At 43.4% G+C, this 18,294-nt stretch overlaps 1 protein-coding gene across 2 annotated transcripts; it reads right to left on the bottom strand.

Moving 5' to 3' along the window:
* Nucleotides 1–3,707: 3,707 nt before the first annotated feature.
* On the bottom strand, nt 3,708–17,428 carry tnk2a (tyrosine kinase, non-receptor, 2a). Of its 2 annotated transcripts, XM_069512994.1 has the most exons (22): nt 17,160–17,428; nt 15,708–15,805; nt 13,719–14,249; nt 12,729–12,891; nt 12,499–12,569; nt 12,066–12,272; nt 11,772–11,921; nt 11,542–11,637; nt 11,263–11,444; nt 11,028–11,154; nt 10,734–10,880; nt 10,473–10,567; nt 9,808–10,002; nt 9,070–9,161; nt 8,896–8,940; nt 8,489–8,724; nt 7,312–7,509; nt 6,590–7,242; nt 6,301–6,439; nt 5,513–5,608; nt 5,288–5,415; nt 3,708–4,777 (listed from the first exon to the last, which is right to left on the bottom strand). In XM_069512994.1, the coding sequence occupies exons 3-22, from the start codon at nt 13,827–13,829 to the stop codon at nt 4,771–4,773; spliced, it is 3,138 nt and encodes a 1,045-aa protein (XP_069369095.1). In that variant the 5' UTR covers nt 13,830–14,249; nt 15,708–15,805; nt 17,160–17,428; the 3' UTR covers nt 3,708–4,770. The 2 variants fall into 2 exon arrangements, with proteins under 2 accessions (XP_069369095.1, XP_069369096.1); XM_069512995.1 differs by lacking the exon at nt 13,719–14,249.
* Nucleotides 17,429–18,294: the final 866 nt, after the last annotated feature.

Here is an 18,294-nt window from a genome sequence, read left to right as displayed (position 1 = left end):
CTGAAACGAAGCAGGAGGCTAAACTCATCATATCTCATTTACAAGCAGGAAGCAAGTGCTCCACATAAGTATGATTTAATTTTAGAACAGCATTTTTAACTTCGGCTCTGTATCAGAAATAATCTCACACAGCAGGAGCTCAGGAAGCAGATTGTCTACTCTGCATCCGGATGCTTGGTTACAGAAAAATATTATGAACGAGAAACAACTAAAGTAAGAGATGGGACTTATTTTGTTAGTTGGAGAACAGCATGGAACCATTACTGACATTAAGGTGCCTTCAAATAGTTCATTTTACTTTGAAACCTTCTGAACTGAGTAAAATGATCTGAAGTATTTCATCCACCATAATAAGAGACGTTTGAATTCTCTAAAGGAGAAGGAAAGGAGCTTCAATGCTTCCTAACTTATCTCCTTTAGCACAGGAAACATCGGACCATCCTTTTGGAAAGGAGAAAATGCCGCCCCCACAATTCTTTGCGGCGGCAACATTTAAAGCGACACAGCCTCGTATTTACACCTGGACACAACCACGATCGTAAAAAAGCAGCTGTCCAGTGAACAAGCATAATGAATTTTATGATATAACATAACATCATCATCGCAGTTGTTTTTGAATTAACAAAAGTGTCATTCACAGACATTCACGTGGTTGTTGGCCGATGTTTTCATTTTACCAGACTGTGTAGATCTGAGCAGTGTGTGGATCGAGGATTATCAATGCAAAACTATCATTCTATCCTATAAGAAAGAAGCAGTATGTTCATCAAAGATATTGAAAAACTGTCCGTTAATTTGTTTGAGGGGGTTTCTATTCAGAGGATTAGTTTTTTTCCACACCTCCTCATCAAACAATCAAGCAAACATTCAGGTTTACAGAGGTCGTCTCATCCTCAGTGACTGATTCCATCACTTTGTGGACTTTTCCAAAGTCTATTCATCCAAAAAAAAAAAAAACGTGTTCGGTTTCTAATTGAACTTGTGTGTGTGTGTGGTTTTCTGCATTTGCCTCGCTCGTTTTCTCTAAGATGTCGACCCTTTCAAGTACACTCATTAGTCAGGCATGGCTGCCGGACTGTTCGGTCAGCTTTGGCAGGAGCACAAAAAGAGCGGCTGCCTTGTTTGTCTCCAAGTTGTCTGCCCTCTAAGTCACAGTTCACCAACAACAACAACAACAACAACAGACATCATCCCAAAAACCATAATTACAAGGTTTCAGGTCCAGGTCTGCGTCACCGAAGCTTGTAATTCCGGCATAATGAGCGCTGGGCCTCGGTTGGTTTCTCTCCCAGACTCTTACCTTTGTATGATTGACTGGATTGGACCCAAGAGCAGATAACACACGACAGAGGGAGGAGGATGTCAGCTCAGACTTTCACATCGAAACAGATGAGCAGGAAGACAGAGGCTTTCAAGAGCAACAGACGCCGTACACTCAAAATGTCAACCGAGTTAAGTTAGACTTTACTGATCCCGCTGCAGAAGGCTGCCCTCCGCTTTCGACTAATCCCTAAGAGAAGGTCAAGGGCAACAGAAAGAGTGTTGTGTGTGAAAATGCGAAAGCTCAACTTGCTGTGAAGCAACGAGACCAATCTGACGACGAATCAGTGGAGAAGCGACGGAAACAACATCGAGTGAAGTGCAAATTGAGATAAAGCTGTCCTCCTTTGTTACCCTTCGATTTTGTGTTTTCAGCACGATGTGCTTTGTATTCCAGTGGTTTCACCGCATCGAGCACCATCACCACCAGGAGCGGTCAATGGTGTTGTTTGTTTCGCATTTCAAAGCCAAAGGAGCGAGAAAATAGAAAAGAAACCCAGCGAACCTCCTCCTCCGCATTCTTATAACACCACCGTACATCAGCACGTTCACGCTGAGCGAACAATAAGTCGTGAGCACATCCACTGAGGGTCAGAGTCGTGGGCGGGAGCACGACAATGCTACAATACATGAAAAGCACATGATGATAGTGAATAGAATGACCCTCAGTGGAGTTTTTTTTCAGTTTTCATTCCTCTGGCGTGTTTTTTTTTTTATAAGGAAAGGTTAAAAGGTCTGAGGTGAAAGTTGTCAGTAGCCCCGCCCATACTTCCACGCCATGATGATGTCATGTGACCCACGTAATACACACCTAGTTGCAGATGTCTCCATTCAGGGGCAGCATTCTTCAGAGGATCCGGTCTACGAAGCCGACGACGGCTGCATTCTTCGTCGGTAGACCACGTCGTCCCTTACAGTCGTCACCTAGCAACAGAGCTGAGGACGAAAAAGTTCTTCAGTGGATTAAAAACTTTGAAAAGATGTTTTTTATAACATGTGTACGGTCGTTCGGTCGAGTTCTTGTGTTTAAATGAAAGGATGTTGCCCCCAAACTGAGACACAGTCAATATAGTCTTATGGAGGAACTGCGACGATTGAAGGAACCGTCACTAAAAGGTGAAGAGTCCAAATGTCATCAAGACTAATTCCCAACAATTTATGATTAATGGCACATCGCTCTTCATATCACCAAAACAAACAAACATTATCCCACATGCAAACATGATATGAAACTGGAGCATGGTGACACCTCGTGGTTATCGGAGCCCAAGTAGTGTGTGTGTGTGTGTGTGTGTGTGTGAGAGACAGAAAAGGGTGCATTTGTTTGGGGGTATGGTGTGTGTGTGTGTTTTCTGTGTGTGTGTGTGTGTCCAATGCATCCTCAGTGAAAGTGACAGAGTGCTTACTGCTGTAGCAGAGAAGTGCAGAGCGAGCGTCCTCAGGCTGCTGAACCACCCACTGTCCAGGGATCTCATTGAGCAATCGCACCACAATGCACTGCAGCTGCGATCAATGTGGAAGTGAGTGACGGTGTGAGTGAGTGAGGAAGACAAGGGGTGATAGTCCGGGAAGAGGAGCGGTGGCCTGTTGGTCCCATAATGGAAAGGTTGGATCCCAGAGGAAGCAGAGACAAGATTTCCATTAGAGCCGGAGCTCCTGCAGTGTCTGAGGCTGTCACTCTGCTCAGAGGAGGTTTAGCGACTAACAGCGAGTTTTAGTCAAACATGCTCGGATCAGTTTCCTGCAGAAAACACTGAAAGTACCTGTGAGGATGTGCAGCTGTCATCATATGTTTTCTTTCTTTTAAAGCGATATTCAAAAGAAACCGAAGCTTTTGTTTCTCTTTGTCTCTGGTTATTGATATTGATTAATGATCTATAGACAGCTGAAATTACCCCATTTTTGTGAGAAATAAAAAGCAGAAATTATAAATACATCTGAAGAGTAAATCACATTTTAGATTTGTTTAAAGTCGTTTACATGTTTGTTGTCTTAGATTTACTGATGTTATTTGTAAATTAAACAGATTTTTGATTTCATGTTGAATTTTCAATGATGGAAACTAAATTTACTCTTTTGTATTAGTTTACTTTAAAACACATACATAATCTAACTTTACTCTTATCTAAAGTAAAAACACATTCCATCACTGCTGTATTTAATACTACTGAGTATTTAATCAGTTTAATCAGTTTATTTAATAAAATCCCAAAACAGAAATGGACAAGTTGAAGATGAAATATCTTCAACTTGTCCATTTCTGTTTTGGGATTTTATGGAAAAAAATAATATGTGTATTACTTTCTGTGAAACTGATCAAATGAGCACGAGAAACAACTTTAATATCGTTTCTTCAGGACACAAAGAATCACAAACACCGGCAGAACTGAAAAGAGAGTCTCAAATTTCAGTTTATTATAAAACACCAGGACATATTTGCATATATTACATTTATAAGCTGCTTTAATGATTCAGTTAAAGTGATCGCTGGCCGGATAAAAGCCAGAGTAGCTGCAACGACAAACGATTCCTTCATCATTTCCTTTTCTGTTTAGCTGCTGATGAATCCGGGTGTGATCACACTCAGGATGTGTGAAGGTTCTATATCCACAACGCTAAGCACACCTACTCATACACATACTACATATTCATGATGTTGTGATTATCATACAGCACGAGTTTTCACTGGAGGAAAAGCTTAACATCACTTTTATATCACATTAAATGTATAATTTGTTTAACTCAGTGACTATGACTGTTGTTCATGAGATTTAATTGCCTACGATAACTTCTTTCATTTGACGAATCTCTCACAAAGCTTTAAACACAAATGATTCATTAAAAATACTCAGTATGCTACAGTCGGTATCTGTGTTGGCTGCACTAACAAGACATATTGTTTATCTTCTCCTGACCAGCAGTTAACACATCCGCGGAAATATCCACACTCGGTAAAGTGCTAAATACAATACAGCGTCTTATCTGTACATTTTCACGGAAACATACGAGTACTCGTTAGCTCACACTTCCCTGATTTCATTAACAGCGAAAAGGCATGGACGTTTACAGTGTTGGTACCTCGGTGTAAGCTCAGACTTGCACACACGCAAAACACACATGCACGCAAATCTCACACCCACAAAAAGTTTGCAGTAGCGCTCAGCGGAAAAAAACTCTACTCTCGTTATGCAAGTAGCAAAAACATAAATATCAACGTTTCAAGTACATAGTGTGTGACTCATTTAACAAGCTGCTCTGTAAGCTAATGATGAGCATGCATGTATATGACGCAAGTAGTAGCAAGTGTTCACAGTACATAGAGTGAGGCACGTAATACTGCCTTATATTCCTCCATTCATTAAGAAGCATTGCTACGTCTTGGGTCCTCGGAGCGATGAGTCATCCCGAGGGGATCATCAGTTGTTGGTTTGCACCTCGTTGTGACCGCTGTCACTTCCTGTGACACCGACAGAGAGAGGTGGTATCACATGTGTGTGGTTATTAGTAGACCTGAGCTGAGGTGTTTGAGGAAATGTGAGAATTCACTTTTTTCCCATGCAAATTTAGGATCCTGCAACGAGGAAGCTGTTCATATGAAACAGAGTGTTTAGAAATAAAACCTTTTTAAAAGTCTTTTTCTTTTGATTGAGTTTTTTCTTCTGAAGTCAGAGCAGGAAGGTGTTTCTGCCCGAAATGCTCTGTTTAATTTAAAATCAATTAAAATTAGAAAATGAGAAATAAACAAAAGGGGCCCGAACATTGAACCCCGAGGTACATCGTATTTTAATTAAGATTAAAAATTATACATTTTGTGAACTCAAAGTACAACCAAACTTTAAAATGTGACTATCATTACTGATTACAGCGACAGGAGCAAGACACCAAGTTGGATAAAAGCGTCAGCTAAATGAAATGTAATGTAATGATGTCATCTCTACGGTGGTATTTTTGTTTTTTTTTGTTTCACCTGTTCAGATGGGGTCCGTACGTCTCTAACAACACCGTGCTGGCCTGTTCCAGGTTCCACTGGCTGAGCTGCAGAAGCTTCTCACACTCAGCTCTCGACCGCAGCCCCAACCGAAACAACTGCTCCACCTGCAGTTCACACGGTGACACGAGCATTTCACGTAAAACCCAATATTACTGTAACTTTAACGTGCTTTGTTTGTTTTGCCTCTGCAAATCGCTCTACCTTCAGATGGTTGACGGCCTGAGGGATCCTCCAGTTGTGACTCTGCAGGGCGGACTTACACTCCTCCATCGTGACACCATGCACTGCTGCCTGCACCTGTCAATCACGCCATGTATTCATAACGAATGAAGAACTAACAGAGAGAGTGAATTTTATTTAACTACGGGCTCAATATCTTCCATGTGTGCTGATGACAGCAGGACTCATGACTGCAGATAAGATCAAATGTAAAATCATTTCTAAATAAAAGGGATTTGAGCGATACAAGCCTGTGGGTACGCAGCCAACATCTGCTTTTGATCTTTTACACATCAGTATTCTGCACAGACGGACTCCATGTTATCAGAATATCATATTTCAAACATATGTGTAAATCGTCATTTGCTCAAATTAAAATAAATTTCACCCTATTACAAATAATATTCGTCTAAATAGAAATTGGTTCTTTTTAATGTTCTTGTCTTCTGTTTGTTGTTTGTGTATGTTTGATTTGCAATTGTGAAGCACTTCGGTCAACCCTTGGTTGTTGTAAGGTGCTAGATAAAGAAATGTTGATTGATTGATTTTAATGACGAGAGGAGTCGACTTTGAAGCTTTACCCCAACAGTTAAACTCACACTGTGATGACAGGAGTTGTTAAATCATTTTAAAGTTTTCTTTATCTCAATCTTCAGTTAAAATCCCTCAGGACACAACAAGAGATTCATTTTTCCACAAATCCGATTTTCCTTGCTTGTGATAGTCAACAAAAAAAAAACTGAAAGGGATTTCCTCTTACTCTACTTTACCTGTGTGATGCTCTGCTCCTGTTGCATGCTGGGAGCTGCAGTCCACCCGTTGTTGTTGTTGTAAGAGGAATTAGGTTTGGCTCCGCCTGGCTTCTGCTGCATCATGGGTTTGACTGCCACCATATTGGCTGCTCCGTATCTGATCAGAAAAATTCACAGATAAGAAATAATGATGCACTATATATATTTATATTTATATAGTTGTGTTGGGAACAACTTTGCATTTTCTTTTAAACTGAAAAACTAACGTGTGGACTGATCGAGTTGAGGACATGTTTTACAAACAAACCTTTCCAGAAAAGCTGGTCTCTCCGGCAGCGGGGCAGGAGCAGAGCTCTGGGAGCTGTCAATCAACGAGGACAGGCCGCGTCCCTCACGGAAGGAGAGAGGGTCCAGAAGAGGACTGGAGGAGTAAGAGGAGCCGGGAGCTGCGAGGCGTGAAGGATGGGATGTGGCTTGAGACGTTGGAGAGGAGGAGGAGGAGGACGGGGAACTTGAGGACAGAAGGGGACCCAGGAGTCCTGCCGTCCGCCGTGGAGAGACGAAGAGGGGAGGAGGGGGAAGAGCCACGGGCGAGGCGGAGGGCGGCGGGGCTAGTGGGAGGGGAGAGGAGGAGCGGGAGCCCGGCTGAGAAAAGGCGTGGTCCCTAGGTGGGATCTGGGGCGGCGTGTCCTCCTCGTCCCCCACAGATATGGAGCTGGAGCGGACCTGCGGCTGGGTGGTGCGGACGGAGAGGTTGTGTTTGGAGGGACGCAGCGGGGGGACAGGGCTGCGAGGAGGTAGCACCGGCCGGTCCTCGAAGCAGGAGGCAAAGGTGGAGGAGGGGGAGGGAGGAGGGAGGAGGATCTGTCTGTGGGGGCCCAACGGAGCCAGAGGGATCGGGAGAGGGGAGGAGGGGAGGGAGCGGCCCGTTGCCATGGGAACCTGCAGTTTCACCATCACCTGCATCATCAGAGACAAACGTTAGTTTAGAATTAGACGTTCGAAAACCTGAGTCCTCACGTCCTCTACCTCTCTCTGTAGTTCCTGGAACAGGTCAGCTGACTGTGACTCGCTCCTGCCCACAACAGCGGCGCCAGGCGCGGCCTCCTCACTCAGGCGCCTGTTGATAGACTTCACCTCCTGGTCCTCCGATTGGTCCTCGAGCTCCGTGGCGACCTCGTCGTAAGACGGCTGAGGGAGAGGCCAGTCCAGGATGGAGGGAGTGTCCTGAGGACGAGAATGACAAGTTATCTGAGGAGCTGAGCAAAGATACGGTAGAAGAGGATTTGATTTGATTATTTATCAACTATGGGGACAACAAATGTCCGAAATCCAAACCGTCCGTCCACCGATTAAACCGAAACAAGAGAACAAGTCTGCTGCTGTTGTAAATATGTAGAAACAACTCCACCCAAACTAAGTAGCATTCTGCCACAGTTTGGTTGAGAAGATCGAAGTGAGGCTGAAGCTATGAGGTGGAATCACTGTGAAACCACTGAACCAGTAAAGACTGAACATTCACATGATCAATCTTGAATGCATCCAAGGAGAAATTGATTCTATTTGACATTTCTGGGCCAAAGGCTGGAGAACTGCCTAAAAGGAAAACACTGTGTGATTGTGAACCTATTATTGTTGAGGACCGTCACACATTTCTGCGGTTGATTTTAAAATAATGGAAATTGATGTTGGAGGTAAAAAGCCCCAAAGTCAGACCGGGGGAATGAATGAACAGGAAAAAATATAATATATTATGGACCGCAAGAGAGAAATTATCTGTCTTAACATTATGTAAATAAACGGTCAAAGAGATTCAGAACACGACTGTTTCCTAATTCATCAAAATCAGATCATTGGTGTGACTCTTAATTTCTAATTTATTCAATCCAATGACTACATTTTAATTAAAGTTTTAAATTCAGGCAGAAGAACTCAGATCCTTTATTAAGTCAAAGTATTAGTATCGTATAAAAATAAAAAAATGGCAAGAAAGAGTACTGAGCTGAAAATCTTAATATTAGTTAAGTACAATAAAGAAAATGTACTTTTAGTAGTTTAAAAGTTAAATTACAGAATGAATAAAAATGGCCATGATGACTTTCATGTATTACATCATTAGATTATTATTAGTCATGCATTAGTGTAGTAGTGGCTGACGTGCAAGTAATAAGATTATCAAGAGTTTGTGTGTAAATGTCCGTTTCACCTTCAGTGTGTCCTCGTCCGGCGGGTGTGTCTCAGTGAGCGGCGACGGCGTGGTCGAGCTGAAGCTGTCGTCGGTGAAGTCGATGAGCGACACCTCGCTCTTGGCCGAACGCACCAGGGACCCCTCCCACGGTCGCAGCTTCAGACCCAGAGACACTCCGAGCCGCTTCAGGCCCGACGAGGTGCTGGTGTCGTCATCATCGTCGTAATCGTCCAAGACTGAGTCGTAGAACGGCTCTACACACACAGACACACACACACACAGACACACACACACACACACACACACACACACACACACACACACACACACACACACACACACACACACAGAGTGAGATAATAAAAGCAGCAGATTTTTAAAGGTCAGATAATCGGCCACATAAAAGACCAAGAGAGGAAACATACTCTTCAGCAGAACAGCAGGCTGAGGTGGACGAGGGGGAGGTTGCTCTGGAAGAGAGAATTATTTTTAAAGTTACGATGACTCAAACAGGAGAATGATCAGTTTTCTATAATATCAAAATCTAAAATAAATTAACAATATCAATTATGTGCATTTTAGTGTTTGGATGAGTTTACTCTTGGCACGGTTGGGGAGTTTGGTCGGTCTGGCGATGCCCGACTCCATTCCCAGGACATCAGGGGGGTCCATGGGGTTCCCCAGATACAGACTGAGGGAGAGAAGAACAATTATAAATCAGATTTAATGGATTCATGTTGCTCTAAATTCATTTCTCAACTAGTTTACATTTTATTTGCTCCAGTAACAGAAGCTTGTTGAATTGTCGCTCTGGGATCTGAGAATTCTTTTGGAGGAAGCAGGAAACTCTGGCTGTGCATCAGAACGTCAGGTGGTGCACTGCTGCTCTCCAGTGGAGAGTTTTAACAACACCACACACACACTCAGGGTTCAAGCGGCTGATGATATATTAATGTTCGTTGCTTATGATGAACCAGTTTAAATGATGAGGTTCATGCAGTGGAAATCTAGATTTAAATCATGTCAATGGTGAATCACTGGTTTGTGATGAAGGTTCACGTGACGATTTAAAGCAACACTGTAACTTCTACTGTGCAACAGCGCCCTCTGCAGCCACACACTGGTGATTAACATCACATCACCAATCTGCTCCGAACCCTTCATTCTCCATATCAACAGTCAGTGAACTAAACTAAATAGTTTTAATCAAGCTACTGATTTAAGTTTAAGTTGCATATTGTTGCTTTGCAGAATAAAATCTTCTATCAAGTGTTTTATTTGAAATCATGTTGATAATGAAACCAGGGTGGTGATGTTGATAACTGTGGATTATTAACCTGTCGATGCGGTCTGCATGTCCCCAGCTCCTGTGGGGGTCCGTGTCTCCGTGTCCCGTGTGGATGAAGGAGTGTTTGAGCGGTCGGCTGATGTCGTGGGCCGACAGACCAGCGACCGCCGTCACCACGTGGCGAGGGAACTGACCGACACGCAGCGTCCGCCTGTTCTGACCTCGCCACCAGTAATGCTCCGCCCTGAAAACACGCACATGACACACACGAATACCAATTTAAAGTTAAAGCTGAGAAACATCTTTCTACTGCTGTGAGTTCTCTCACATGTCTGAGCATAGAGCAGATAACGGGGGTTTTCCTGAGGCAAACAAACTTTCACATGATGAGACATAAATGAAACGGGAAATGAAGAACCATCTTATTAGGTTGTGGTTTTAAATTCCAGCGGCAGAAACACACATGTGTCTGTCCCTCAGCAGGAGCCACAATCTTTCTGTCACGAGTCAGTAACGAGACACAAATTACAGCAATTCTTCACAATGCAAAGAATCCTGCGTCAACAAGAGACGCATTTGTTGTCTTGTAGTCACAACACACACAATCCTGTCTGACAGAAAGAAGTCGTGTTGTATAGAAGCAGAGATCCTGATGAAACAACACAGTGACGTTCTACCTGCGTGTGTTTGCAAACCAGACTGTCAGACACTGACCTTCCCTCTATGATGGTGATCACATCGTTCATCTGGATCTGGAGCTTGTCTTCCTCCTCAAAGTCCTGCAGGGCTCTCATGTCTGTGGGCATCGTCTGCAGAGAACATGAAATCTTACAGAAGTGTCACACACATGGAACAAACTATTATTTTTTTCTCCTTTCTTTCCCTTTGTTGTCTTTTATTCGCCTGGTGCATCACTTTGTTTACTTACCGAGCGGCTAATAGTCAATTATTTAGAGTCTAAAACTGCCAAACTACCTCGAGCAGAAAGTCTCTGAGGGCGATGAAGGTGGGTCTGTCCTCAGGTTTGGGGCTCCAGCACTGCAGCATGACGTTGTAAACGTCCAGAGGACAGTCCTCTGGTTTACTTAACCTCTCGGCCTCCACGTCCACCTTGTGGAGGATCTGCAAACACACAGCACGCACACAACAAGCATGAACTGTAACTTTCTGAAAAGTAACTGGTGCATTTTTAAAATCAAGAGATGATGAAAATGATTTTACAAGAGGCTGAAGTTTAATTGAGTTTTAAGTGATGATGCGTGCACGTACCTGACTCCCGTTAAGGCCCAGCCACGGCTCCTGTCCGTGGGTGAACATCTCCCACAGAGTGACCGCGAACATCCAAGTGTCGGACGCATGAGAGAAAGAACGAGACTTCAGAGACTCTGGAGCGCACCTGGGGAGAACGACAAGGATGGAGATGAAGACAGGAAGAAAGTGATTTTCAAAAAATAAAGCGACAGCAGAGTTTCCTGGAGCAGAACCAGGCTGCTCCTCTCCTCACCAAGGGAAGGGGACTTTGTGACCCTCCTCCATGATGTATTGGTCGGTGTGTGTCGGCAGCGCCCTCATCAGGCCAAAGTCTCCGATCTTCACCGTGTCGTTGGTGGACAATAGAACGTTGCGGGCGGCGAGGTCCCTGTGGAGGAAACGCCTCTGCTCCAGGTAGGCCATGCCACACGCCACCTACACACACACAAGGACAAAGGGTTAGTGAAACAATCTGAGACAGTTTACCACAAACATCTGCACCACAGATGTGATGAAATGTTTCTGCACAGACCTGAACAGCGTAGTTACAGAGGGACAAGATGAGGATGTGACCCTGACGCTTCCTGAGACGATCCAACAGGGAGCCCAGAGGAGCCAGCTCAGCCACCTACACACAGACACACACCAACACACACACAGAGCTCAGATCAGCAACCACCTCTGTCCACGTTTGTGGGTCAAGGACAGCAGACACAGTAATGAAGCCAGAATGTGTGTGATTGTGCGTGTCTGTGCTTTTACCATCCTCATGGGCTGTGTGAGGACGATGCCGTACAGCCGGATGAGGTTCTGGTGGCTCAGTGAGTGCATGGCGTTCACTTCCCTGATGAAGTCGTCCAGCCCGTCTGAGTCTAACACGCCGGCTTTCAGACACTTCACCGCCACCGACAGCTGGAGACGAAGAGGGAGAGACGCAGCAACATCGGCGACAAAGTCTTGTAATTAAACATAATGAAAAAAAACAGCCTTCAGGTGGTGATGCACAGTGATGAGCACAATCCCTCTGATTGTTTCCACACTCCTCTCCACTCTCACCACTCTGCCGTTGGGACCGGTCCACTCTCCTCTCCGCACCACTCCGAACGTGCCGTCTCCGAGCCTCTCGAACAGCTGCAGCTCCGCCTCTCTGATCAGGCAGGTGAGGGAGGCTGTCGACTCGCTGGCGGCAGGGGCCTGGCTGGACGACGCCCCCTGGGGGAGGGACTGCTGGGGGTCGGCTTCAGAACGTTTCACTGGAAATACCTGACGAGGCAGAAGGAGAAAAGGAAGAGATATGTCAATTGGAATTCAAACTTTAGTAAGATTTTGGTGAAATATAAGGGAAGTCAAAGAACAAATGTTTGTGAAAAGTATTTTGATATTTTGTGGATTCCTGTGAGGACATTTTCCCTCAGATCACAGAATCAGCTCTGGATGAGAAACTGCCTGTTTCACTGCAGAACTGAATGTTTGTGTGTTGTTCCTGCACCTTGCTCATCCAGGACTTTCGTTTGTAAAGAGCTCGTCTCCTCTTGACGGCCTCCCACAGCCTCCTTTGACCTGAGCCACCGCAGACACAGAGAACAGTTCATAGTCATACTTTTTATACTCACCAATCATTACTCCACATACTTAATACTGCTATACTCAACATTCTTTTATATTCATAGTTATTTATAATAAAGTTTATAGTTCAACTGTAAAGTATCAACAACCCACCTGGGCGCCCCATGCCGATCTTCTCCAGGTCTTCGTTCTTGACGTAGTCGAAGTGGGAGAGTCGAGTGACATTGAGCTCATCACGGATCCGCAGGAAGTACTGCTGCAGCTGAACGTCTGTCAGCAGCTCCAGCAGCCACTCTGTCCCCTCGTCGCTCTGCATCTGCACACACACACACACACACACATTTCACCTGTGTTACCGTGCACGTCAGGACGGCGTTCAGCCGCCGTCTCCTGTTTAGTAAATCATGTTAATGGACACACTGTGATGTGCAGGGGAAATTGAGGAGCTGCTCTCAGCTTCATTAAGGCAAAGATCATCAGGACAATATTTAAATCACTGGGAAAACATCTTTGCTCACAAGTTTTACTGCGTTTAAATGTAAAACTTCCTGATTCAGCCAATTATTTTATCTGTGCATTATTTCATGTGAGGATTATTATCATTATCATTTAATCTACCAGATACTTTCTTGATTAATTGCTCACTCCCTTCGTATATAAAACAATTTAAATTCCAAATAATAAACTATAAAGTTCCTCAGTAGAGTTAATCCTTCCAGCCAAGGCCCAAATTAAATCAAGCTGAACCAAATTGCACACACTCATCGATGTCTGTTCCCAGATTTTTAAAATGAAGATGTATGAACTGTTCCCTGGGAAAACAGTGACAATGTTAAAGAAAGTGGGAAAAAAATTCCATGCACCCACCTCCCTGATCCGAACCTCATCAAATTTTTAATGGGTTCTTCCCTGAATCACACAATATACTTCCATCCTGTACTGCACACACACACACACACACACACACACACACACACACACACACACACACACACACACACACCCTTCTATGATATCATCAGATATCACCCCCCAGACCCCCTCCTGCAGACAAACACCCAATCTCAGTATCTACACACACACACAGATACTGTGATTACAATGAGACAATAAAAATCAGTGTACATCCACCCACAACTTTACCATTTGCCCCCCGACACTTTCCCGGATCCTCCTCTCCTCTTCGTCCTCATCCTCCCCCTCCTCCTCTCCTCTGGCGAAGGGGAGTCGCTGGTACACGTAGCTCTCTCCCATATTGTAACAGCTCCTCTTGCCTCCTTTTTTTTTTTTGTGGCTCTCCTTTTTCTGTCTAGCTGCTATTCAGAGGAGGCGTTAGCTGTAGCACTGTGCTCAACACCACCGAGTCTAGTTTAGCTAATCTCCTCTCAGGTCCATGACCTTCTCTGCGCAATCAATACGCGCATGCACACACACCAACACGCCCGGGAGGCATCTGACGCCACACTCTCTCTGGACGTATCTCCTAAAACCATCTATAAACTCTGCTCATCTTCCTCCCCCACCGTTTCTCCTTTTCCCTCCCTGCTGAATCACGACCTGCAGCGTCGGACACCTCCATTCTTCCCCTCTTCTCTCCATCTTTTCCTCTCGTTCTCCATCTCCCTCTGGCTCTGCAGCCGAGCCCACAGTCTGACGTTAAATAATTCAGCGGCTCTAACAAGAGGATGAGAGGCAGAGAGGGGGAGAGATTGAAGGAGGGAGGGAGGGAGGGAGGAGAGAGAACATGTAGATGGAGATACAGTAGGTGGCCAGATGGATGAATAAATGAATGGACGGTTCAGCCAGAAATATTAAAATTCCCAGCATACATTTGATGCACGCAGATGGCCGTTGAGCTTGACATCACTGCTGAACATTCGTGAAGGAGGGATGATGATGATTTGGTGAATTTAAAAATGTAAAATCAGCTCTGGATCACTTCTAAATGAGTAGTCACGTTAAATAATATATATATATATAACATATATTATATATTGAGCTACTAACAGAGATCATTTAATTACTTGACATTACTCTGACATTTAATGGAATGAACGATTAACTAGTTATAGCTGTCTTATCTTTTCTTATCTTGTCTTTATATGAATCTGTGGTTTCTTTGATTTTGAGAATTACAGAATTCAGAAAATTGGATTGAGAAAACCAGGGTCAGTGAGAGAGATGTGTAAATTATTCCTAAAGATAATGTAGATTGAGAAAGATGGAAAGAAACGAGGAGATGGGAGAAATACTGAGCTTTGACCATTGGCAAACATTCGCTAACCAAGAAAAGCTAACTGGTGCATGAACTGCAGCGGCTGTGTGTGTGTGTGTGTGTGTGTGTGTGCGTGTGTTGTGTGCATCTGTGGCCTAAATGAGCACAAAATCAGAGCTTTCATCTCTGCGTGTTGCATCCAGGCCGATGCTCCAAAAATAGAAAAAGTGAATTTAGCTCACGTTCGCTCACTGGCAGCAGACGTGTGCTGGTGTGAGGAGAGCTGCTTCACTTTTCTTCTCATCTCTGCATCAGATGCCTGAGACTCAATTAACAGACACACTGATGATTCCTCCTTGTGATGAAGTGAGGATTCACTCTGCACCTTCATCGGTATCAGCGTTTGCTGATTTGCAGCGATATGAAGATTTATATCGTACAGAATAAAGAATGCAGAATTTGTATCATTAAATAGTTTGTCATCAACAAATGTGTTCATTTATTTCATGTTTATAAAGTTTATAATCTCTAGTCTCCATTTCCTCCCATTATCCAGACATGAAGCCAAAATATCCCAGATACAAACGCTGCCATCTTGTGGTGATGAGTCTGTATGTACTCATTTAAACTAATTAGCTGTTGATTACAACATTATACAAGTAATTTAAACCAAATTTAGTGGAATATCAACCACTCGCTCAGAACATTTGACAGAAACCATATTTGGAAAAAATTATTTTTACTTTACAGTTTGGTCCATGTCCCATCCACTAACATGGAGGAGGTGGAATTAATGACCTGTGCTGCTTAATTAGTGGGGAGCCGTCATGTCGTCCACCTTTAGATGCAGTCTGTGCTGATGGTCTCTATCGTTTAGTAAATAAGAATGAATGAACTGTGGAGGTCGGACTTCTCACCCTGACGTCTGGAGGATCAGGAATTAAAGCTGCAATCAGGAGTGACTGAGGTCGCTGGAGGTCACCTGGAGACGGCCATGGACGGAGGGAACCCACATCTGAATACACACGAAATAACAAAGAGAGTCAGCGTGTGATTCCAGAAACACACACGTGATATGTGTGAGAGGCAGGAAGTGACAGCGAGGCAGAGAAAGCTAAATTTATTCTTGTTTGAAGAAGAAAAACCCACAAGGAAAACTCGAGTTCATGTGTTACTATAAAGAGAGAGAGACAGACCGAGAGAACAAAAACACAAAAACACTGAGAAAACAGTGACCGAGACCACAGAGTCACAGAGACAGACACGAGCAGACCAACAAGACCAGCGTCCACATGTCCCTGTTTTCACTGTGAGGAGGATCAGACTGAGCTGTTTTCAGAAGGTCGGGACTTTCTCAAGTCTCTCAGGGTGAATCCAAGTTCGAAGACTGAACTTAGAAATAGATTTATTTTCTTTGTGTGGTCTTCATGTTTGAGCTGAGACAAGATCGAGTCCTCTCAAAGCTTACGACATAATAAAAGTATACGGCTAATATAGAGTGTAAATAAAAATGGATTACATGACAGCTACCCAGAAGTGAAGCCAAATCGTCACCTCCATGTTGTCAGACGGGACAGGGATTGCTGCATTTAAAGAACAAATGTGTCACAGCAACGTGACTAGACTGTCCCATTTTGAAGGTTCCTCCGAATGTGGCCAACAAATGCATCCTTCCATCCCTGAGAAACGAAGGCTCCGTGGTCCAACCTATCCCAGGATTCATTGCGCTTAAGTGACAAACTGCTTCACAGCAGTAAGGAGAAAACCTCTGAAGACCAGACGGCCCCTTAATGGAGACACAGCTGTGAACTTTAAGTCGTGTCTACACAACTAATTACTTTAAATCTTAGTGAACAAACATAAGAGTTCTTTTCCTGGTCAATGTCAGAAAGCTTTGACATGAAGCATCTTTATATTGTTAAATTCAATTCACAGAGGAAATATTTGAAAAACGAACTCAATGAATAAAATGTGAAGATTTCAAACAATCGAAACGCCTAAAATACACATATGTTGTCTATGTGGTTTAAAATGGTACAAATGACTATATGTCTAAATCAATGTGCTAAATACTACAACAGTTTTTTAAATAAAGACAGAAACAGAGGGAGAGATAGAAAGAAACTGAAGTGATGGAGAAAGAGAGGAACAGAGATGTGATGAATGAGGAGAGACTTTAATTGATGGAGCTGCTGCTTCAGTGTAAAGCTTCTTATCTTCAGGTCGACACGTGTCTCTGGAAACAATCAGATGTTTCCTGTTCAAACTGTTTCAACTTTACTTAATTCACATCCGTTCATTTTACCCGTTTGTTTGGTTTTTTACATGTCGACTCGATGGAGAAGAGAGAATGAACCCGGGATACAGACCTCTGAAGCCGGGCTCTGCAGCGGCGGGACTCGGTCCTTTCCTCCGCTCGGTCCTCGCTCCGCGTCCCGGCTCTCGGCAGCCGCGGCCCGGCTCTCGGCAGCCGCGGCCCGGCGGAGACTCGCGCTGTCTGTCGGTGGAGACGATCGAGTCCACCGGATCCGTTATCTCCGTCTCTTCCGTTAATTCGCGAGGCTGCCGCAGATTAATGAGCGTAACGGTGCGTAACCTCCGTACGTGAATAACGAACAGCGCCCCCGTCCACCGTGCACCGGAATTACCAAAATAAAGGCACTTCCTGTTTCAGGAGGAGCTGACTTCAAAGTAAAAGCGCAGGGTTATGGTTTAAAGTCGAAGCAACACAAACATTTTAAAATTACATGATTATAACGTCAATAATAACGACAAAAACAATTAATATATGATAAATGATTCATAATAATGTAATTTTATGCTGGTGAGACTTTAAACACCTCAAACCAACGCTTTTATTTTGAAGTATAGATAAATTTTATACATAGATTTCCAGTATATAATATTATACATTGTAAAGTATGGATATATATATTTTGATTATATGTTATATATGTATTGACGAATCATATGGTGAAAAATATGATATGGTAATTCTGAAGTATATGTACGTCGTATACAATATATATCACATACAAATTGAAAATGGTGATTACATTGTCTTCAATATATATTTTCTTTATGTTATATTTGGTATCTTTTTAGGACTCAATGCGAGAAATATGATAATATAATATGTATGTATATATTTTTATACATCTGATATACAATTGTGAGAAATATAAAAGTTTTGACATTTCGTATAATCAGACGTCGTCATATGTGTATCAGTAAGTATACATATGTCTGATATGAGCATTCATTCAGCAGGAGACTTTCAATTTCTGTTGTATCATTGACTGTGAATGTTAAATGGCAAAACTCGGTGAAAATGGTGCTTTGAATCTGAAAGGAACGCCACAGGAAGCACTACACTGCTACCGAATGTAGTAAAACATTAAAAGACACCATTTAAACCACTGGTTCCCACTCAGATTCACTCTGAATGTTTCTGAACATCTAAAACAGATTAGGGATGCAATCTCTTTGTTTACTATAGTTAAG

This window comes from Paralichthys olivaceus, chromosome 17, assembly GCF_024713975.1.
Source record: "Paralichthys olivaceus isolate ysfri-2021 chromosome 17, ASM2471397v2, whole genome shotgun sequence".
In the NCBI taxonomy this organism is placed as follows: domain Eukaryota; kingdom Metazoa; phylum Chordata; class Actinopteri; order Pleuronectiformes; family Paralichthyidae; genus Paralichthys; species Paralichthys olivaceus.
The sequence above is the reverse complement of the archived record's forward strand: the minus strand, read 5'-3'. Positions and strand labels throughout refer to the sequence as shown.